General features: G+C 47.1%; 2 protein-coding genes across 8 annotated transcripts in view; both read right to left on the bottom strand.

Annotated features, from left to right (window-relative positions):
- The window catches only part of tbpl2 (TATA box binding protein like 2), a 6,188-nt gene extending 853 nt beyond the window's left edge, over positions 1-5,335 (bottom strand). For 3 of the 5 annotated variants that reach the window (XR_015097031.1, XM_086094366.1, XM_086094365.1), the window contains exons 1-6: positions 4,427-5,335; positions 2,528-2,696; positions 1,516-1,699; positions 1,135-1,222; positions 759-850; positions 509-676 (exon numbers count right to left, since the gene is read on the bottom strand). Coding sequence is in view for 4 of the 5 variants with exons in the window: in XM_086094366.1 (XP_085950492.1) it covers positions 509-676; positions 759-850; positions 1,135-1,222; positions 1,516-1,699; positions 2,528-2,696; positions 4,427-4,474 (749 nt within the window). In the remaining variant the exon portion in view is untranslated. Of the gene's footprint in view, positions 1-508; positions 677-758; positions 851-1,134; positions 1,223-1,515; positions 1,700-2,527; positions 2,697-3,422; positions 3,478-4,426 lie in introns of those variants that run through there. The other 2 variants (XM_086094363.1, XM_086094364.1) reach the window with 2 other exon arrangements.
- Positions 5,336-5,485: 150 nt separating this feature from the next.
- Positions 5,486-21,960, bottom strand: mapkbp1 (mitogen-activated protein kinase binding protein 1). 3 transcript variants are annotated; one of them, XM_086094361.1, is made up of 30 exons: positions 21,595-21,960; positions 20,641-20,732; positions 19,648-19,710; positions 19,528-19,585; positions 19,279-19,449; positions 17,444-17,581; positions 17,178-17,360; positions 17,067-17,084; positions 16,047-16,207; positions 15,780-15,978; positions 15,094-15,228; positions 13,860-14,065; positions 13,696-13,787; positions 12,500-12,625; positions 12,353-12,423; positions 12,146-12,267; positions 11,969-12,044; positions 11,773-11,884; positions 11,640-11,703; positions 11,327-11,538; positions 11,225-11,250; positions 10,092-10,232; positions 9,939-10,016; positions 9,233-9,479; positions 8,909-9,134; positions 8,605-8,792; positions 7,546-7,878; positions 7,332-7,490; positions 6,070-6,155; positions 5,486-5,986 (listed from the first exon to the last, which is right to left on the bottom strand). In XM_086094361.1, exons 1-30 carry the CDS (start codon positions 21,712-21,714, stop codon positions 5,744-5,746), a joined length of 4,146 nt encoding a protein of 1,381 aa, XP_085950487.1. In that variant the 5' UTR covers positions 21,715-21,960; the 3' UTR covers positions 5,486-5,743. The 3 variants fall into 3 exon arrangements, with proteins under 3 accessions (XP_085950487.1, XP_085950485.1, XP_085950486.1); XM_086094359.1 differs by having other exon boundaries at positions 7,426-7,878; XM_086094360.1 differs by lacking the exon at positions 17,067-17,084 and having other exon boundaries at positions 7,426-7,878.
- Positions 21,961-22,300: the final 340 nt, after the last annotated feature.

A 22,300-nucleotide genomic window follows, 5' to 3' on the forward strand; every position in this document is an offset into this window, starting at 1 on the left:
TGAACGGTGACAAGATCGAGAACATGAAATTACAACAGTAACAAAACTGAAAACAGGATAGAAAAACTGAGCAGGAACAAGACCATCTACAGAAACAAGATTAAGTACACAAAACAAGAACGTGGACAGCAACGTGACTGACAACCATCAAATATTTGAGCAGGAACAAGATTGAGAACTTCAGCAGTAACTGGATAGAGAAGTTTATCAGCAACAAGAACATGCACAGAATCAGGATTTAAAACAAAATCAAATAAAAACTTTAGCACAACAGTAACAAGGTTGAGAACTTGAGCCAAAACGCGAACATGCTTTGTAGCAAGATGGACAACGTGAGCAAGCAGTAACAGGTAGGGAGTATGGGCAGGAACAGGAAAATGACCGTTAAGGAATACGTTGCAGGGACAGAACAGGAAGAAGAACACCAAGATTAACAAGACTGAGCAGGAACAAGAATATGCTCAGTAGCAGGAAGAGCGGCGACATTGAAGTGTGCGAAAGCTGCGACCTGCTAAACTGCTGGTGGGTCAGGACCAGGCCCTCCAGCCGGATGGGGAAGCAGACGTCGCAGCTAGCCACCATGTTCTGGATCTTGAAGTCCAGGAAGCGAGCGGGGAAGCCCAACTTCTGCACCACGCGGGCGTACTTCCTGGCTGCCAGTCGGGACTGCTCCTCACTGCGCGCACTCATACAAGAGCGCCATCACAAAGTCCAACCGGAGCGGGATAGAACGGGACGACTGGCCCAACCGTACCAACCTCTTGGCTCCGGTGCAGACCATCTTGCCGGAACTGAAGATCAGCGCCGTGGTTCTGGGCTCGCGGATCCTCATGATAACTGCGGCGAAGCGCTGCAAACACCAAAACGCACCGCCGATAATGCTAAACATGGTGAGCTCGACATCCTAAAGCTAAACATGATAAGCTAATCATGCCAACATGCTAAACATGCAGAGTAAAACAGGATACTAATGCTAAACATGCTGAGCTGAGTATGCTAATGCTGATGTTAAACATGCCAACTTAAACATACTAATGCTAAATGTGCCGCACTAAACATGCTAACGGCAAACATCACGCCAAGCGAAACACGCTGCGCTAAAAGCCTTCAACCACGGCGGTTGGCTCGGGCCACCTTGGGGTTGTACTCTGCGTTTCTGGCTTGAAGGGCGATAAACTTGAGATCGAGAGGACAGCTCAGGTTGACCGTGGAGACAATGTTCCTGCGCACACACAAATACAAGAGTGACAGCATGCACAGGATGATGAACTGGAGCAGGAACATGAACAGCAACATGGACAACCTGAACAGGAACAAGAACTTGCGCGCTATCAGGAACTCGAGCAGGAAAAAGAACATGGGCAGCAACAGCATGGGATACATGATCGTGCTCCAACAGGATCAAGAAATTGAACGGGAACAGGAACAGGAACCAGTTGTGGAGACAACGTTCACATGAACTCGCACGCAAAACACAAAGCACACATGCGACACAATATAACAGCTGGACCTTACTGCAGCTGCGGGACGATCCCTGACCTCTCCGTTATGGGGGTCATGGGGGTCATAGGGGTCATGGGGGTCATGGGGCAGAAGATGGCGCTGTCGTTGGCCAAATGCGAGGATGAGGAAGAAGGCCGATCTTCATCTTCACCTTTGTGGCGGGGTGTCGGTGCGACGCCCTCGCCGCTGCCACTTCCTGTCATCAAACAAACCTGCGTCAAAGTAATCAAGTACTAATACTCTACTCTGACATTTTTCATCTCTGTACAGGCTAACACTTAGTAGCATTACAGTAATAAAAAAAATATTACAGGTGCTTCATGAAGCTTTATTTGTCAATTTTGTCAACAAAAAAAAAAATCACACAAAAAAAAAAATCGCAATAATTGACTTATAGGTTCGTATCGTGATTAATCGGTATTGAATCGAATTGTGACCTATGAATCGTGATACGGATCGAATCGCCAGGTACTAGGCAATTCACACCCCTAGAACCCAATCATTACTGGTAAATGACTGTGCTGCACTAGTAACACGAGTCATGTCACATGCTAGTAGCCACGTAAACTTTTTGAGCATTTATTCTAGATCCTTGATTTGCATTGTACTGTATGCACTAGTGAACTCTTTGTACCAGGAAGACAATTCAGTGCACTAGTAGAATGACTGATGTTCTCTAGTCTAATTGTAAAATGTCACTAGTAGCAGCACAAAGATGTCAACAAGTTGCAAAGATCTAAAATACTTTGGATAGAAAAGTTCCATTTGATCTCGTAATCCTACTCTTTGTTTTTCTGTCGTGTGCGCCGCCGTATTGGAATTGCGTCTTGGTTGATTTTGTGTTTCCATCTCAGCCGGGTCACCCAAGACATTTCAAATCTTTTGATCTGGTTCAATTAAGCATATTGATAGTGCGCAGTTTTGCCTCATTAGCAGTGCCCCTAGTCTGACCCAGGAAGCTACTAGTGCCTAACACAAGACTACTAGTGCAGCACAGTAGCGGAAACTGGCCGGCGGCCGCTACCTTCCGCCTTGTGCGTGTTGTTGTTGTTGTTGTTGTTGGCGCTGAGCTCGTCAGGCAGGAAGCTGAGGTCCAGGTCATCCGCCAACTCGCCGCTCGCCTTCGTGGGGCGCGGCAGCGGGTCGGCCGCGCTCGGGAGATCCGCATCCTCCCCGGTCAGGAAGCCCGAGTCCTGACCCGGAGAAAATACAAATAAACGCTGAATTCATCCATTGTGTGATGGATATTGTACTGAAGGTGGATGTGAATTCTGTAAATGACGAAAGTTCATCACAAGCGACACTCTGTACAGTAGTGTTAACTTTATCCCTTATTTTTCAATTGAGTCCGTTTTAGTCCAGTTTCAATCACGCTTGTTAGTTTTGATCAGTTAGTCCACCTCATCACGTTCCGTTTTTAGTCACCTATAAATCGAGCATTTTAGTCTTTATTATTTAAGAAAACATAACTTTATTTGTCTAGTTATAGTCAACAAAAACTATCAACGTTCGTCACATGACAGATTAGCAGAGACAAGATTTGATCAAATCAATAAATTTTCATCTCGTCTTTGTTTATGAACTAAAATGTCCAAAGATTTGAGTTTAGTTTTTATGAAGTGAAGTGCATTTTTCGTCTCGTCTTCATTCGTTGATGGAAATGCATACTGATTTAGTCTAAGTTATTGTTTATTAAGGAGGGTTTTAGTCTAGTCTCGTTTTAAATGTTTTAAAAGGTAAAAATGTGTGTTGACAAGGGTTATTACAGTTTTGGAATTTTCATTTTAGGTTTCATTTCGTTTTGTTTTTTAATTTAAGTTAGTTTTCAGGGTGGTTCCCCCCCCCCCTTTTTTTTTAAACATGTATTACTACACCTTTGGGGATGATTTTAAATGTGATTTGAAGTATATTTATTTCACCGGAATATGGACGTTTGAAAGTGTCGCCATCTTGCAGCTGCCAATAGAAAAGCGCCTCCAGATGACGTCGTTAGGTAAGAAAATAGTGACTTTTTTCCTTTGACCATGGTGTTTAATAAATATTGCGCACACGCAGAGGTGGCAAATCCAGGTCCAGAAAGTCAAAACGTGCCACAGTTTGGCTTTAGCCATTGATGCTAGCTAGCTAGCTCCCTAGCAGGTAAACGAGCACCAAGGGAGCTAGCTAGTGTTAGATTATTAACAATTTCCAACACTAGCTAGCTAGCTAGCACCTGGGGCTAAAGCCAAACTGTGGCACGTTTTGACTTTCTGGACCTGGATTTGCCACCCCTGCTTGTGCGCAATATTTATTAAACACCATGGTCAAAGGAAAAAAGTCACTATTTTCTTACCTAGCGACGTCATCTGGAGGCGCTTTTCTATTGGCAGCTGCGAGATGGCGACACTTTCAAACGTCCATATTCCGGTGAAATAAATATACTTCAAATCACATTTAAAATCATCCCCAAAGGTTTATTAAATTCATGTCCAAAAACTAGAACGATTGATATTTTTGCTATAATTCTAGTTTTAGTTAGCTTTGTAAACATAAAATGTAGTTTCAGTTAGTTTTCGTTTTTTTATTTCGTTAACTAAATTGTTTTCAATTGTAGTTTTTTTTGTTCGTTTTCGTTGACGAAATTGACACGAGCATCCAGTATATGCATGCGAGGTGCCTGCAGTTCTTATTTTTGTCTACACAGGTAGAGGTGGAAGTGAACAAACGAGGACGTTCTGTTGGCCGTGTGTTTCCAAAACCAACTCTTATGAATGACAATTCCGTCCAACGAGCGGCTACATTCAATTGGCTAACAATGTTTACCACACCAGAGATGTGCAGTTGAGTTACTGTCCTGCACAAAAAGACAAACCGGCGAGGGTGCATGAAGTGAAGCGCGAGTAGCGATGCGTCCACGGCGAACAACTGCTGACCGATCACTCACATTTGCAATGGAGTCATCAAAGTAACGCTCCAGCGCCGACTCGTCCATGACTTAGCGAGCACGTGTCCCCTTCCAAGAATTTCCAAGACATTTTTCCAGCCTGGAAGTGAAGAGCACAAGCACAGCTGCATCCCATCTGATCCTGATTAACGCACACGCGCGCACCTTGCAGGTGGCAGTGCAGTGAGCATTTCCTAATGCGCTTTCTGACATCAATCCGTTTGTTTACAAATGGCGGCTGTTGGACTTGATGGGGAAAAGTCGATTTTGATTCTCATTTTGCTTCACAACTTTGCTTTTCTGTTGGTGTGAGTTGACCCGGAAGTGTTTGTGGACAATTTGGGGGACATTTTCAGAAAGGTGCCCTCATGCAACTTTGAAAGCAATAGATGAAGTTTACAGACATTCTCATTATGGAAATTATAAATAATAAAAATAAAACAACCTTTTAATTCCATAAGTAACTACAAAAACAATTGTAAACACAAAATATGATTAAACCCCCCCAGAAAGGTATCAAACTTGAATGAGCAAAAAAAGAGCACGCTCGAGACTTACATCATCAACACTCGCCATTGCGCAATGACATCGGTAAGGAAAGCTGCAGTCGAAAGGAAGCTCCTTTTCATCTCTCCTTGACCCCATGACCTTTTCCAACTAAGGTTTAGGAAAGGTGGTATAAAGGTTAGGACAAGTCAAATCAAAAGTCTTTCAGTGGTCTCCTTACAAATGAGTATAAAGTTATACAATATATAAAAATGGTCATTTGTACATATACATATTTACGTGATGAATATACGCGCGCACACTGCACGTCCATTCACCGTACGCATGATGTGAGCACAAATTTGCATGGATGTAGTGAGTGAGCAAAGCCCAATGTTGCTGGCGGTGCGTCATGCTAACGTGCTAACACCCACGCTAGCTAGCTGTCTTCTGCCAAGAAACAAACAACGTGACATGCTAACATGATAGCATCCACGCTAACAATCGACAATCTTCTGCCTAGGTAAGCAGAAAGGCGCTGGACACGTGCTAGCATCCACGCTAAACAAGCAATCATTGGCAAACATTTATTTAAGAACATTTTACATTTTAAAAAAAGTCATGTGACTTGTGTACCATGCTGAGGCCAGCTGTCAATCATCCATTTTTTCTCAAGGCTTACAGAGAACAGAAAGTGATTGTTAAGGGTCCATAAAGTTTTGTTCAAAGTGCAGTCGTTTCTACACAGTCAACAGGAAGTCTCTCCCATAAACAGGAAGTGATGGTAAGAAAGGGGGCGGGGCTGATGGCGTGGGAAACCTGGCTGGGGTTCTAGGAGGGCGGGAGGTCTCCGAGCTTCCTGTGAACGGCCTGCAGCAGCAGCATGGAGTACTCCTCCAGGAGAGCCGCCGTCCTTTCCTGGTCCGCCGTCGCCGCCAGGGCCTCGTTGCCGCCGCCGCCCGGTCCCAGCGGAAGGGACTGGAGCTCCGCCCTCATGGCCTGGAGGGCTTCAGTCAGGACACCGGTCATCTGACTGTGCTCAGAGTTGCCGTCTTCCGTACAAGCGCCGCTCACCTGCCAGGGCAGAAGAGGCGGCCATGTTTGAGCAGATGTGAGTGGCGGGGAGACAGGAAGCTGTGGCAAGGTGAGTTAAGTACCTTCCTGTACAGGTGGGTGGCTCGTTTGAAGCAGCTCAGCACCTGATTGGTCAACGCTCGGCAGGACTCAACGCTGGCAGCCGGGTCTGCGGCGAGAAACGGGTCAAATGGACAACTCTGCCAGGTCATGTGACGTGTCATGTGACAGGACGGCAGGGCAGACCATAGACGATCCTCATCAATTCACAATTGGCAAATTAGAAACATCACACCAATTTGCACCAATATATTTTTTTGCTCTGCCTTTGCATTTCCAAATCGCTGCTCGTTCTCGACGTCATGTTAGCGGAGGAGTCGCTATCGCCGATCGCCGATCGCCAGCCACATTGACGTTGAGCAACGCGCGGGCAAGGCTAAAGCAGGGTGATAAACTCATGTTGGAAACGGATGTTTAAGCTAACTTTGGTCTTCCTTAACTGGATAACTGAAAGCTAACTTTGGAAGCCAACATTAGAGGCCAATTACTACCATTACAAGCAAATTTGGAAAACTCTCACTGAAAGCTAACGTTCAAGGTCACGCTACGTGTGTCTGGTCTGTCCTAACCAGGCCTTGTTGCCTGAACTGACAAAGGCTTCTCAGATGAAAGGCCAAACATTTGTGATGGATTCAATGCCCTGACAAAGAAATGAGGTGAATATCCACAAGCCTGTAATGCTGCAAACCAACTTCAGAATCTAATGTTAGAAGCTAAAATTGGAAGTTAACATTGGAGGCTAACATAAGACCCTAACGTTGGACTTCCTTAGCTCCAACGTTAGAGATAACATCAGAAGCTAACATTGGTTGCTAATATTTAAGATTACTTCCTAGCATAATGTTACATTCCTTAGCGCTAACTTTCGACGCAATGTCTGAAGCAAACATTGGCGGTAATGTTGGTGGCTAACTTTGGTTTGTAACGTTGGAAACTAAAGTTGAAGCTAACGGTTTCCCTTAGCTTTAATGTTGGAGGTTACGAACTACAGAATGTAACAATCGAAAATAATGATGAAGCTATGGAAGCTAACCCTAATCTTCCTTAGCTCTAACCTTAGAGATAATGTTGTAAGCTAACATTGGAGGCAATGTTGAAGCTAACTTCGGAATCTATTGGTAGCTCATGTAGCTCCAACGTTGGAAGCTTGCAATCCTGCGTTAGATGCTAAAGTTGGCGCTAACAATTAAAAAACATGTTTGAAAAAAAGCCGCAAATATTGAGTGTGGAGCGCATGTCGTGTACGGCGAGGACAGATAAAAGGAGTGAGGGGACAGCGTCTCACCGGCTGGTGACAGACAGGAAGAGGAGGGATGATGAAGGTGAGCCCAGACGGAAAGATGACAGGATGAAGGGATGAGGAAGAGAAGAGTCCAAACCTGCGTCGTCCTGAGGCTCAGGGGCAGGCGGGGGCTCGGGCGACGGCCCGGAGGGGCCGGCGGTCCTGATGGAAGGTTTGTCGGGCAGCAGGAGGCGGGGGAGCGGGGCGGTCTGGTTACCTTGGCAACCCGGCGTGGGAAAGGAACAAACGGCATCGGTGGGCGCTTGGCAAGCCCCGGACCCCGCCCCCACCGTCAGTCCCACTTGGTTGAGGGCGTCCCCCAGCGAGGCGGAGCGGGACATTTTGGCGGTGGAGCTGGCCGTGGGACTCATGTAGGAGCGCGGACCACCTGCCGAGGGGGTGGGGCACTTCCTGGGCAGCGTCATGGCGGCCATGGCCTGCTGGGGAGACCTGGGGCTGGCGGTGCCGAGGTTCGGAGGAGGCTGAGTTGCGGCCGGAGTGCGTCGGGGGGCCGACGGGAGCGAGGTGGGACGCTGAAGGATCACACCACCTGCCAATCCAAAACAAAACACTCGTCACTTCCTGTTTGCCAACCATGATGACACGCCAAATCCAAGCATTAGACATCATACAAACGTTCCAACAACAATAATGCAAACCACTGATCTATATATTTTACTGGCTAGCCCGCTGCAGCCACAGGGCGGCCATCTTACTCCTCTCATCTCGCGAGCAGACTACGATATACTGTACGTCTTAGACAATCGTAGGGAGGGCTGCCCGATTAATTGCGATTCATTTGGTAATAATTGCAATCGTGATTAGAATAATCCATTGTTTTTTGGTACAAAATAAGAAAATGTCAAACATGAAAAAAATATAAAGACAAATACATTTCTTGAAACACAATAATTATGCAAGTTCATTTTGGACCAAACAAGATTTATTAAATGAGTCATTTTAAAATAATAAAAGATGCAAATATATACATTTAAACAACTCAAAATTTGTATTAATAATCTTTTTTTTGTGTTTACGATGATCCCAATTTTGCAATTGTGGACTGTAATAATTGAAATTGTAATTTAATTTTGATTAATTGCACAGCCCTAATCGTAGGAGACCTCCAGTACTTGAAATCGGGATTCATGGCGATTGCGATATAAGAAACAAACAAACAGGGATAAATCATTCAGCCCGACATCAAAGCACTACTTTTAACAGAGTAAAACTTCAGAATTTGCAAATTGTGAAATTGTGTGTGTGAAAACTCTACCTGGACCACCCACGATCTTCTGAAGATCCGATTCCTTTTTCCCGGTGTCGGCGTCAAGGTTCTGCTCCTCCTCTTCTGCCTGACAGCTTCCTGATTGGTTGGGAGTCAGTCTTGAGTCCTGGTTCCGAACCTCGGGCACCACCGGGTGGGACTTGGTCTCCGTACCATCTGACTTAAGGACGGTTCGGCTGAGGCGTAGAACCGGGAAAAAAAAGATGAGAAGACATACGAAACAGAATCAGAACGAGAAGAAGACCCCATGATGAAGACACGAGGCCCCACGAGAGGTTCCGGCCGATGGTACCTGGCAGCCGAGTTCTGGGAGAGGAACCTGGATGACATGCTGAGGCTCTCGTTGGAGCTGTGAGCGGTTCGGCCGGGTCCCTCTGCGATGTCGGCCAGCGTGGCGAAGTGTTTCTTGAGGAAGGCCTCCTGGTCCGGAGTCTGCGGGACCAGGCCGGTGTCCTCGTCCTCGTCCAAGGATTCGGCGTCGTCACTCAGGTGGTCTGTCGGCTCCGTAGGCTCCGCCTCTGACGAGGGGGAAAAAATAAATAAATAAACGGACCAATAATGTGCATCCGAACAAAATTGAAGTCTGCCGAGTCCATGTCAAAGGTCGACGTCTTACTTTTGGTCTGCGTGGCGTCAGGACTGGAAGTTCTGGAGTTGAATCTGAGCGAGCAGCCGCTGTCCGGACTGGGTTTGTCCTCCTGTCCGCTTGCGGGACTGGCGCCCTTCACCTCAAAGTCGCTGCTCAGGTTCACGCCGTCCTCCCATTGGTCGGCAAACAGCACCTGCTGCTCGCTCTCCCCGATCTGATTGGACAGCAAGGTGAAGTCTGGCCTGGGATTGGCCAGCACCTCCGTGTGCTCCACCTGTTGGGACGGCGCTGAAGTCAGGAAGACGCTCAGCCAAAAGAAATGTAGGCAGATGCCTGATTGAGTCGTCGGCCACTTGCAAAAATCACAAGACAAGATCCGAAGGCACGGACGGCTCGGCAACCTTGACTGTCAAAAGAGCCGTTTTAGGCCAAATCAATTGGAACAAATCTGTCTGGTGCCGCAAAACATTTGAATGAAGAAAAAAGTGCGTTTGTGTTATAGTTAGTTCGGGGAGTTAGTGGTACTCATGTCGTGAGAAGGCTCCAGTCTCAAGTGAAGGTTGCAGTCCTGAGTTTGTAGCCTAGAGAGAAAGCTCTCGTCCTCAGATAAAAATACTTAAGTGTAGGTTGTAGTTGCAAGAATGTAACTGCGACATCCTCAGCGATCACTGAACGGTGCCACATCCAAGATGGCGCTCAAACGTACCTATGTAAAGTACGTCTATGCACTCACCTGGAGACTGAGGCGACTTCCCATCTGCTGACTGGCCCTGTCAAGCCCCGCCTCCGAGATGTCGTCAAGTGGGCGTGTCTTCATCGGCAAACAAAGATTAAGGCACATCCTGGCATTTTGGAGCGGGAGTTTGCAAAGACACCCGACGCTTACCGACACTCCGCCATTGGAACGCGCGTACGAGTCCAGCTGCCTCAGGTCCAACATGGACGTCACCATGGAAACATCGCTGACGTCACCGCCGCACGAACTCCTGGACCAGCGCCGGCGAGGCAGTCTGCCCTCTCGAGGGGCCTGAATTAAAAAAAATACAATAAAAACAACAAGACTAACATGCTAGCAAAGAGACATGCTAGCATGCTAAACTAACTTACATGCTAACATTCTAACATAGCATGCTAACATGCTAAACAAACCAACATGTTAACAGCATGCTAACATAGTAAATTAACATGCTAGCAAAGGGTGCTAACAATTTATTTAGCTTTGATTGACATTTGATGTTACAACCGTAATGGATAAAAAAAAAAAATCCCCCTCAAAATTCTACACACCCGAGCCCTACTGATAATAGTGAAAATCTGTAATTAATTTGATTTATAATTGCCTATTGATTCCACAAGATGATGTCAACACTAATTTTGTCTAAATGAAACTGCTCAACTCATTCCAACAGAATTCCTTGGCACAGGGATGCCACAAGATGGTTCTATCTTTAAAATAGTTACCTTGACACCAAGAGGCCACAAGATGGCGACAAAGCACTTTCTTTGTGTAAATGAAACCCCTCGACTCACATTAGAATATTTACCTTGATAACAAAATGCCAAAAAATTGTGCCAAAGCCCTATTTTTGTTCAAAAGAAACAACACGACTCACTTTAAAATGATGCCAAGAAACCACAAGATGGCGACAAAGCACTACTTTTGTCCAAATGAAACCCTTCGACTCACTTTAGAATTATTTACCTTGATAACAAGATGCCACAAGAAGGCGACAACGCACTATTTTTGTCCAACATAGTCTTCTCAACTCACTACAACACAATTCCTTGGCACAGGGACGCCACAAAATGGCGCCAAAGCCCTATTTTTGTCTAAAATAAACAACTTGACTCACTTTAAAATAGTTACTGTGATGCCAAGAAACCACAAGATGGCGACAAAGTACTTTTTTTGGGGTCCAAATCAAAGTTCTCCAAGCTTTATCTTTGTCTAAATGAAGCATCTTGACTCACTTAACGAGTTTGCTACAAAATGGCAAATCATGAGCGATGCCGACTCACCGCCTTGCTGCCGCGCGACGCCTCCGCTGAGGAAAAAAAAGCACAGACACGTCGCCTTATGTTGCCCAGGATGCTGGAGGACGTTACCATGGCAACACGTACCCGCTTCCTCCTCCTCCTCCTCCTCCTCTTCCTCCTTGTCGCTGTCGGACGACATGGCGACCACGCGCGGAGGCCCCGCCTGCACGGGCTCCCCCTCCCGCTGCTGAGGCGCAACGTGGGAGGCGGAGCCTCTGCCGGGAAGCCTCAGGTCGGCCAGACGCTGACGCATCCGCAGGGTCAGCTCGGGACTGAGACGCCACACGAAGATGCAGCTGCACACACACACGTGCACGGTTGGTTCATTTTCAAGGTGTTCAAGCACCCGTTCGAACCCTGGTGTGTGCGTGCGAGACAGCTGTCAATCAAGTCGTACCTGTCACCTGACACACTGATGAGGCGTGTGCAGTCGTTGCTGAACTTCAGGCCAGTAACCACCTCTGACCGAGAGAGAAAGTGGAAGAGTGAGACACACGCACACGCATATGTACCCCCCCCCCCGGACTAACCCGATTGTCCAAACATGGTCGCCACACACTCGCCAGAGTAGAAGTCAAAGATGTTGATACTCTTGTCTGAACAGGAGGTGGCGATGTAGAGCCCTGACGGGTCGATCTGCACCTGAGGACCCAAAAGAGGAAGATGATGAAGAGGATGACGAGCTCCCGTTTCCACGGCAACAAGCGTGGCCCCACCCCCTCCCACCTTGATGAGCGTTCCGTCTTCTCCCTGAGATCCTTTGTAGATTTTCTTCTGCTTACTGTTAGCGATGTTGAAGATCCTGCATGAGCATCGGCATCATTTTCATCATCATCATCATCATCATCATCATCATCATCATCATCATCATCATCACATGTGAAGCGGGAGGGGCGGAGTCACCTGATGCTGCGGTCCTGGCAGCCAATGGCGGCGTACTTACTGGTGGGCTCCACATCCATGTCGTACAGCGTGCTTTTCCTCACCACGTGATGCGTCCGCGTGAACTCCATGTCGCCGTCCGTCTGCGACCGAGCGGGAAGGAAACGAGGTCAGCACGCAAACAGGAAGTGACATCGCCGGCGCGGCGCTCGGAAGACGTGACGCCACCTGCTGGCCGGTGCGGAAGTAGACGCTCTTGTCGGCGCCGCAGCTGATCAGACGCACTTTGCCCTCGTTGGCTGCGGGACGGAAAGGAGGCGATGAGGTCACGGCCCGCGCCGTTGGCGGGCCGACGAGGGGTCGGAGTTCACTGACCTGCGAACCTGACGGCGGTGATGGAGGACGAGTGCTCGTCCAGAGTTTGGACCAGACGGTACTCGCACGCCGCGTCCAGCACGTGGATCAGGCGATCGCGACTGGCTGTGGCCAGAAAACGCACACCTGACACACACACACACACACACACACACACACACACACACACACCCACACCCACACCCACACCCACACCCACACCCACACCCACACCCACACCCACACACACACACACACACACACACACACACACACACACACACACACACACACACACACACACACACACACACACACACACACACACACACACACACACACACACACACACACACACACACACACACACACACACACACACACACACAAGGTCAGGTGACATCACGTGAAAATGTGAAGCTAGCTCCAAAACATGACGACAACTGGTATCTGACCTGAGAAGACGTTGGGCCTTAACTACAATTGCCCACAGGTGGCGCTGTATCAAAAGTACTTTGAATTTGCACATTAAAAAGAAAAAAAAATATTTTTAAATGTTCTTTTCTTTTTTTGCAAATTAATCAAAGGCCCAACCCATCCCTGTGGTGCATTTTATTTTCTGACAAAACAAACAAATTATTTTCAGACTTTTTTGGGCAAATTACCGTATTAGGACCACGTTGAAATGTATATTTACTTAAAATGATTATTTACAATTTTTTTATACACATTTTGGTATTTTTTTGTATCTAAATTGATGTGTTGAATTTGCACAAATCAAAACCAAATAAAAGTAGTGCATAAACCAGGGATGGGCCCTATATGGCCCTCGCCACACTCTGTGGCCCCTAGATGAAAGAAAGAACCAAAAGACATCTTGTGGGGAAAAATTGAATCCCCGCTTGCAGATTTATTTATTTTCTTGGGTGGGGTCATTGGAAGGCAAGCCCCGTTTTTGTGGAAAAGGCGTATTGGAGGTTTCGCAGCATTTTTTGGAATCATTTGATGTATTTTAATCACAACTGCTAACCGTTTAGCATAGGCTAATTTTCTTGCTGTTTAATAATGCATACGTACAGAAGATAATCAGTAAGAGGAGTTCAATGTAACTCACATTCAACCCGAGTGGATTAACAAAAACAAAACATTTAAAAAACAATTGAAAGCGTGGGGAAGGTCCCACCCAAGTCGTCGTCAGATGCCACACGGCGGCTCACCTGTGTCGCTTTGGGAGAAGTCGAGGGAAAGAATCTCGCCGTCGTGAGCTTGAACGTTGACGATCTCCTCCATGGTGCGCACGTCATGCACCCTGAAAGACGAGTGCGCGAGATCATTGACCAGCTGTCAACTTCCTGTTCTCCGAGTGGGCGTGGCCACCAACCTGAGGACGCCCACGCGGTCCCCCGAGGCCAGGTGGCGTCCGTCGGGACTGACCCTCAGCGAGCGAACGCCTGCGCGGCTCAGGTCGCCGGGCGGCGCCTCGGGGGTGCTTTGCCCCGCCTTCTCGCTGTTGGCGGCCAGCGAGACGCTGTCCGCGTCCAGGAGACTGCTCGGGTTGTCCTCCACGTAAATGACCTTGTGAAGATCCTGGGGGTCGGAGGTCAAGAGTTACTACAGTGGACAACAACTGCTACTCAATGTAGTCTTTTCCCCATGAATTTTGAAGAAAATTTAATTTTAAAGTCCAATTTTTTTTGTATCTTACTGTTCTATTGTTATAAAAACATGGACGCTACCCACTATATTTCTATTTATTTCCGTTTTGCAGCAATAAGCGTTAGAATATAGCTAAGTTTCATCATTATTCACAAATCTATTTAGAGTAAATTAGCTTTTTTTCAACATGGCTCTGGTTGATCTCTTTTGCTCTGCTGACACCCACTGGCCGTTTTTGTAATTACTACCATTGCTTCAAGCATTCAGTTGAGAGGCTTCATCAAAACTTAATACATAAAACATAAAACGAATAAATACGTCTTTGTGAGCATGGTGATATTTAAAATAGAACGTATTTATAAATTTTTGGGAGCAAATAAGTTAAAAACAATTCAGAATCTTTTTGATTTATTTATTATTACAATTATTGAATTAGATTATGAAAATATTTTCATCTCATGTCAACGTTTGTGTAACACTTAAGTGCCGTGTTACTTTCATGAATAAACAAAATCATGAATAAACAAAAATCATTTCACCAATTACTGCCGCCCCTGAATTTACTTTGGAATATAATATTTCTGGAGTTTTTCTTATGTCTTTGACATTTAAGAAGAATTGATGTGACATAATTAATTAATATCGGATTGAATCGAATCGGATCGAAATTGTGTACAACATGAACAGCGCTCCCAATAAAGGCACACACAAACAAGGGAAAGACAGTATCAAATCAATTAAATAGAATCGATCTTGGGACATTTAAGATCAATTCTGAATCGTGCTAAATGAAAACCGCAATTATGAGAATACATTTTTTTTCTCCACACCCCTAGTTATTAGTGTGTGTAAGTGAATTTACAGTAAAGCTGTTTACAAAAGGAAGGGGTCCGACGATTGACCCCTGAGGAACGCCGCAAGAAACGGGGACAGGCGCAAAGATCAAGTACACGTCTTACGCGGCTGAGGATATTGTTGGGGAAGCGGCGAGCGTCGACGTTCCACACACGTATGGTGTTATCCGACGAGCACGACAGGAAGCATCCCGGTGGAAGCGCCATTTTCCCGGCGTCTCCTCCGTCTTCAGGAAAGACCTGCGGACCAGATGGGACGGATCCATTGATATGAATACCGATGCCCATACACGCCCGTGCTAGCCGTTGAAGCCACAGGGTGGCCATCTTGCTCCTCCCATCTCGCGGGCACAGGGGGGGTCACTATTTTTTAACAAGAAATGTTGTGGACGGTATGTGCTGCTTTGAAGACCCCCTTTTTCTTTTAGCACCTCAATATTAGATTTGACAGAGGCATCTTTTATTGAATTACAGTAATAACTCTTTAATTAAAAATGGTTTCCTCCTCATTAAGCATGTAATTTATTCATAGTAGTTGTAAAATGTCTAAAGTCATCTTGTTTATGTTTAACATGATAAATCATGCTGTCTCAAAAAAGTCTCAACTGTTCTCCAATTTGGATAGTGTAAATGTCTAAGATGGTATGCCGAGAAACGTTTCTTGGGAGGAGCAATATGGCGGCTTCAAAAGTCTTGGCCTATCGGCTATCCAGTCATATATTCACATCATCAGATCTCATCATACGGCATCCCGCCCCCGATGACCTCTGAACACCAGGCGCCGCACCCACCTCTAGGCTCCACACGCAGGAGGAGTGATAGAGCGCCGAGTAGAGCTTGCCCACCCGGCGCGGGTCCCGGAGGTCGCCCACGTCCCACACGTACACGCTGTGATCGCTGTACACGCACGACAGCCAACCGCCGCTCGGGTCGTAGGTCAGCGCCACCGTGTCCGGGTAACGGGACTCGGGACGAACGCAGAACAGACGACTGAGGACCAAGTGAAATGTTCACAATAGGTCACAACAAATATATGATCAACCACTACGTCTTCTCACCTGGCATCCGTCATGGCGGCGATGTCGGCGCCCAAGAAGTGCGGGCGCGGCAGCGTGCAGAGGAAGTGCAGCGTGTGCGGGCTGAAAGCTCGAACGGCGCCGTCCGAGCAGCCGCAGAAGATCAGCTCGTCCGTCACGCACAAACACGTGGCCTGAGATGCCTGCAAACACACACGCGCAAGTCTCATGTGACGTCATGTGACATCATGTGATACAGCAACAACAGGGAGGAAGCTCAGCCAATCGGGGACTGAGGTGTGTGGGAGTGACCAATGACAGTAGCAACTGATGACTCCGCCCCCAACAAGACATGAGTGCAAATGTGAAGGAAACAAATCAAACAAATGAAAATGAAATGAGAGGGTGAAAACTTGAACCAACTAATAAAATAAAATAATGTAATGGGTGAAAACATGAATAACTGAAAATTAACATGAAAATGTGGTTATTAAAAACGTAGTGACAAAAAACGAGCGATATGAGGAAGAATGACAACATGGAAATTTGAATGAGTAAAATGTGCTGCATGAAATCATGAATGAAAACATGACAAGTGAAAACATTAAAAAGGAAAATATGACAAAATGAAAACATGAATGAAAACTTGAAAAAATGAAAACTGACAAGAATGAAAGCATGAATCAATAGCAATGTGACAAGTGAAATGTAATGAAAACATGAACAACGAAAACAAACGCATGACTAATAAAAAAAGAAATGAATGAAAATGTGACAAACATAAAAAATGTGAAATTGACAAATGAAAACATGGCGAATGAAAAGATGGATGAAAACCTGATGAGTGAAAACATGAAAAAAGAAAATGCGACAAACAAGAGAAATCATGAAGAATGAAAATGTGAAAATTGAAATGAATAAAAATGTCACGCATAAAATCATGACAAGTGAAAACAAAAATGTGACACGTGAACACATGATTAATTAACACAAAACAAACGAACACAAAATGAATGCGAATGAAAACTTGAATGACAACATGAACCTGATCGTCTGACTTACGGGGGCGGAGTCGACCGTCTGCCCAGGAAGCGGAAGAGGAAGCAGAGAGCCTTGCGATTAGCACGTTAGCACGTACGGTCAAGCCGTGCGGCGACAAACAGGTGGACTCACGCGTAACTCCACCCACTTGTGGAGCATGCGACGCTGGTCCAGCTGCACCAGGAGGCCTGACGTGCTGATGCAGAAGGTGGAGGACGCCTGCTGTCCTTGGCCGCACGCCACATCGCAGAAGAAGTTGTTCTTCAGTTCTCCCAGGAGGCCCGAACGGCCCAGCAGCGGCACTGCGGCGCTCACCTGCATGGGGGCGGGGGCGGAGACAGAAACCACGTTGCGGGACTGGCTCCTTCCGCCGCGGGCCGTGTGACTTGAAGTCTCACCTTGGAGGTCCTGCTGTGGTCCAGGTACCAGAACTTGACGTGCCGATTCCCCGCCGTCACAAAGTAGGACGAGTCGTGGGAGAAGGACACGGCCGTCACCTTACTCGACACCTTGTTGGCCGCCACCACCGCGCCTTTCTACACACACGGGTAGTTGACTCGTACCTTCTCTCTGGACTAGAATCTTCTAGGAGAAGTAGAACCTAATCTTGGTACGAGAGCCTTAACTCAGGAATAGAACCGTCTCTTGGGACAAGGATGAAAACTTTCTATGGGAACTAGAACTTTACGTAGGGACGAGTACCTGTCCTCGGGACTTGTTGTTGTTCCAAGTTAAGGTGCTGGTGCTTGGTACCTCTGCCAGGGAAGGCAGTCAAATTTCTTTCATTTGGGACTAGTTGCTTCTCTTGAGACGAAAACCATTTATAGGGACGAGAACCTAATCTTCAATGCTGGACTGCGAGTATGTGGGAGGTCCACTTTTATTGACTTCTCTTGGGACAGGCAATGTATCTCGGGACTTCTACCTTCTCTCTCGACCTGAACCTACTTTTGCGACTAGAATCTTCCCCAGGGACAAGCACCTTCGACGAGACCCCCTCTCAAACTTCATGCGGGACTCGACCTTTCCTGGTGACTTGAACCCTCTCTCAGGACCAGACACTTTCCTTAGAACAAGTACCTGGTCTTTAGACGAGAACCTTTCCTGGTGACTACTGACTAGAACCTTCTCTTGGGACGAGACTTTCTCAGGAACAGAACCTTCCCGGGTGACTAAGGCTACGTTCACACTGCAGATTTTTCGTAAAATCCGATCTTTTTATGAACTGTTCACATGACAAAAACAAATGTGACTTTAATGTGAACGCAACACGTCCGCAAAGAGCAAACGTCGAGTGATGTTGCAGAGTTTACGGAAATAAGTATGGCCCCGCCTCGACGCTGCGTTTTCCCTCCAGCCAAGCCGCCGAGGCGAGCGACCTTTATCAGTGCCATATGCACATTTAGCTGTGCCAACGCATGCTACAGATTGGTGGGCTGGTGGACTGGTTTCGCGGACGTGTTAGGAATTCGATTCATGTTATCGCCTGCATCAATGATACAAATTAAGCTGTGCGAACGGCCGCTCCCGATTGGTGGACTGTTTTCACGCTTGCTCATGTTTGGCGTCAGTGTTTACACTCAGAGCAGAAACCCGTCAAACTCGTTTTTTTCCATTTCATAACACCGCAGCAGCGAGTTTTGAAAGAGGTGGAAATATTTGGGGGAAATGAGGGGAGACTCTTCGATCTCGTCATTTCATTGAAGATGACGTCGCGTCCTTTTGCGATGAAACGTCTGCGGGCCTGAATTTCGCCACAAACGTTTCAAGTGTGATTAAAGACAAATAAAAAGTGAACACAGTTACTCAAAACTGCTTTGTCTATTCGTGTCAGTCGTCTCCCTTCCAAGCACTTTCTCCCGCTGCGCACAGCGCATATCGGGCTTTTGGTGACGTATGTATCGGATGCGTGCGCATGAGCGTTCACAGTGCACACGCTTCGCACACATATCCGATATACATCCACATACGAAAGAGGCGCAGGTCGGGTGTGAAAACATCGAAATTGAACTGCAGTGTGAACGCAGCCTAAGACCTTCTCGAGACACAAAACCTCTCTAGGCACTAGAACCTTCACTCGGGACGAGAACCCCTCCTGAGGACCTTATTTTGAGAATCCGTTTCTACTGACTAGAAGCTTCTCTTGGATTGGTGCTGACTTACCCCCCCCAAAAAAAACAGTTTAAGGAGAGAGTAAACATTTGTACTGATGGGATTACGGGGAGCGCCATACTTTCCAGTTCCACACGTGCACCATCATGTCGTGCTGGTAGCCGACGCTGACGATGTACTTCATGTTGGGCGAGAAGGCCACGCAGGCCACGCCGTATTTGTGCTCCTGAAGGGACGCCACCTGCACGCCGCTCGACACCTCCCACACGCGCACGGCCGGCATGTGGCCGCTCTGAGGACCACACGGCGCCGCCAGTCACATGACCACGCGGCAAACAACGGGCATCACACAAGAGCCCGACCGACTCACCTCGCCGGTGACCACATGCTTGCCGTCAGGTGAGAAGGCCAAGGTGGTGATGGTCTTCCTGCAAACACGCAGGCCGCGCGTTATCATAGCGACAGCACCAAACGCGGCCGACGGCTTTACCTTGATGCGTTGAAGATGTGGCGTTGTTTGTTCTTGCGAGGATGCAGCAGGACCACAACACATCTGCACACACACGCGCGCACGTGATTATGACAATAAAATATGCAAATGATATGGAAATGACAATGCTAATCATGTGCTTATAATCTTCTCAAGGAGTCAAATCGTGAGCGTTTTAACAACAAGCAATCATCTTCACCATGCTAACCATATTTGCCTCAACGTGACCTTTTTCCTCCTCGCCTGTGACTGTGCTGACCCACTTAGCATCTGATAAGCCCCTCCTCCACCTGCAGCCGATTGGCTGGCCGAAGCGGGGGAGGATGAAGCGGACAGACTGAAACATTTCCGGCATTCCCAGCAACAGCGAGGCTGCGTTTACACTCCCAGTGACACAATTCACGTTTGTTCATTGCCGTGGATCACATCAAGTCAGAACGTCAACTTTAATTGGCTCACTAGCGAGGTCACATGTATACTGAGCTGTCATTTCCACACATACATTCAAGACATTTTAAACGTACATCGTTCACAATAACTTGTAGGCCCCAAACCTGTTTTTTCGGGAGAGCTCTCACAAAGGCCTATCATTTGACGCGTGACTTGATGAGATGATGTGAACTTTGACCTCACCCACATTCTTAAATACAAAGTCAATTGCCCCCAAAAATAAATCCACAAAGCGGCTATCTGTTGTCTCCGTGTCCACTAATCGAATAAAATTTGCATGTTATTTGACATTGCTGTGACCTTGACCTTTGACCTAGTCCTTGAAGCTTTGCTCCGTTAAGCTATGACACCCCTCAAAAAAGCTACCTGTCATATCGCAAATGTGGCGGGTTCAAATGTGTACGTGTGGTGGACAAATACACAAAATTGTCCGTGGACATTTGCAGCATCACTAACGAGAGCCAAATGTAGCCCCGCCAACAGGAAGTGACAAGGGTATTACTTCCTGTTTGAACCGTGACGCCAATTTGACAAGTAGCTCACCCGGCGGGATACGCCAGGAGTCCACTGCGAGGGTCACATGACAGTGCTCGGTTGCCGGGTGCCGTGATGCCTAGAACCTTCTCCAAAGTCACCTGCGGGGGCAAAGGGAATGGAGTAGCACGTTAGCATCTGTTAGCAAGTCGCATGCCTTTTGAATTGAAGAACTGCCGAGACTTGGCAGACGAGTTAGCGGCGCTAATGTAATGTCTGCAGGCGCTTTGACACATGCTACCATGCAAATGTTTGTCCACATTCGCTAAGCAGTTCACTATCTGTTAGCATGTTAGCATTTACGTACCGTGTACATGTAACATTTGCTTTGAAATTCACACAAAACAAGATGGCTGCTGTCACTGTCCAACGTGCCAGCTAACCACAAGTCACATGACGGCATGTTAACTGACTATGAGCCAAATGACCACAAGTCGACAAATGACAAGGCAAATGAGTGGTCATGTGAGCATGTGTAACATGACCGCACGTCAATTGGCCAAGTGGTAAATGACCACAAGTCAATTGTTTGTTGGCTTTCAAATGACTAGTCACATAAGTTAAACGACATAAATACTGTTCCCTGAGCAGTAATTGTTGATTTGTATTGGAAATGGATTGTTGCCAAGTTTGTTTGTCTTACAGCAAATACAAAGTACAAAATAAAATCAAAGTGAACATGTCACGTGACCATGTGGCAAATGACAAGTCACATGACCATGTGACAAATGGCCATGTGGTGGCACTTTAGCCAATCATTACGTTTTCCGCCAGGGCCATGCCCACAACGGAAAGAAAACTAGTCACGCAACGAATTCAATTTGCAAGTTGTGGCACCGCATAACCCATAAAATACATTATGCGTTAAAAATGCACCTAAAACAAGATGCTATACAGGCGCAAAATGCTAACAATCGTCAGGAAAAGTTGAAAGAACAAAGCCGGCGTTTTATCAGCGCGCACCTTGTCGCCCAGCTGATGACGCACGGCTCGGCCCCGCCCCCGCAGTTTGATTGACGGGGATCTGAGCAGGTTCTTGATGCGGCGGCTGATGGCGCCTCCGCCTCCGCCGTTGCTGTTCATAGCTTCGCTGCTAGCGGCTAGCTCCCTTCGGCATGGCGTCTGCGAGCCCGACTTAGCTTAGCCGAGCTGAACCGAAGCCTCTGCCAAGTGTTCTCCTCGTAGGTCTGGACCGGTCCGGGTCGCCGGCTGCGGTTCCGCATAGCAGCGTGGCGCCGCGGAGAAGAGAGAAGCGGCCCCCGGCCAGTCACAAGCATACACACACACGCACACAACCACGCACACTTACACACGTTTCCGGTCTACACTTGCAAAGTAAAATTAAACGGACGGAAGTAAAAAAGAAAAACATTACCTTGCTGTCTCATTTCAATACTTATAAATAAATTCGAGAAACTTCATTAAAAGGAACATAAACTGTTTCAATCAATATGGTTACGTCTTCAAACCATTGTTTGTATATGTGTGCCTTGACAGTGACCGGCGACCAGTCCATCGCTTGTCTAGAAGTGCGCTGACATTGACTGGCGACGGGTCTATTGGTTTCCTATGCACCCCAAAGGGAGCTGGGACCACCACCCTGATGAGAATAAATGAAATGAAACGAGCTAATGTGTTCATGAAGCTAGCGTAGAGATCAAAGGGTAAA

The sequence above is a fragment of the Leptonotus elevatus genome, chromosome 14 (assembly GCF_054856555.1).
Source record: "Leptonotus elevatus isolate MCC_2025b chromosome 14, RoL_Lele_1.0, whole genome shotgun sequence".
NCBI lineage: Eukaryota > Metazoa > Chordata > Actinopteri > Syngnathiformes > Syngnathidae > Leptonotus > Leptonotus elevatus.

Excerpts from the sequence above, each read along its gene's own strand:
- mapkbp1 (XM_086094361.1), bottom strand. The coding sequence starts at position 21,714 with ATGAACAGCAACGGCGGAGGCGGAGGCGCCATCAGCCGCCGCATCAAG. Across the intron at positions 15,979-16,046 it reads GCCGCCATGACGGATGCCAG|TCGTCTGTTCTGCGTTCGTC; the intron begins GTGAGAAGACGT and ends CTTGGTCCTCAG. Across the intron at positions 11,539-11,639 it reads ATCAGTGTGTCAGGTGACAG|CTGCATCTTCGTGTGGCGTC; the intron begins GTACGACTTGAT and ends GTGTGTGTGCAG.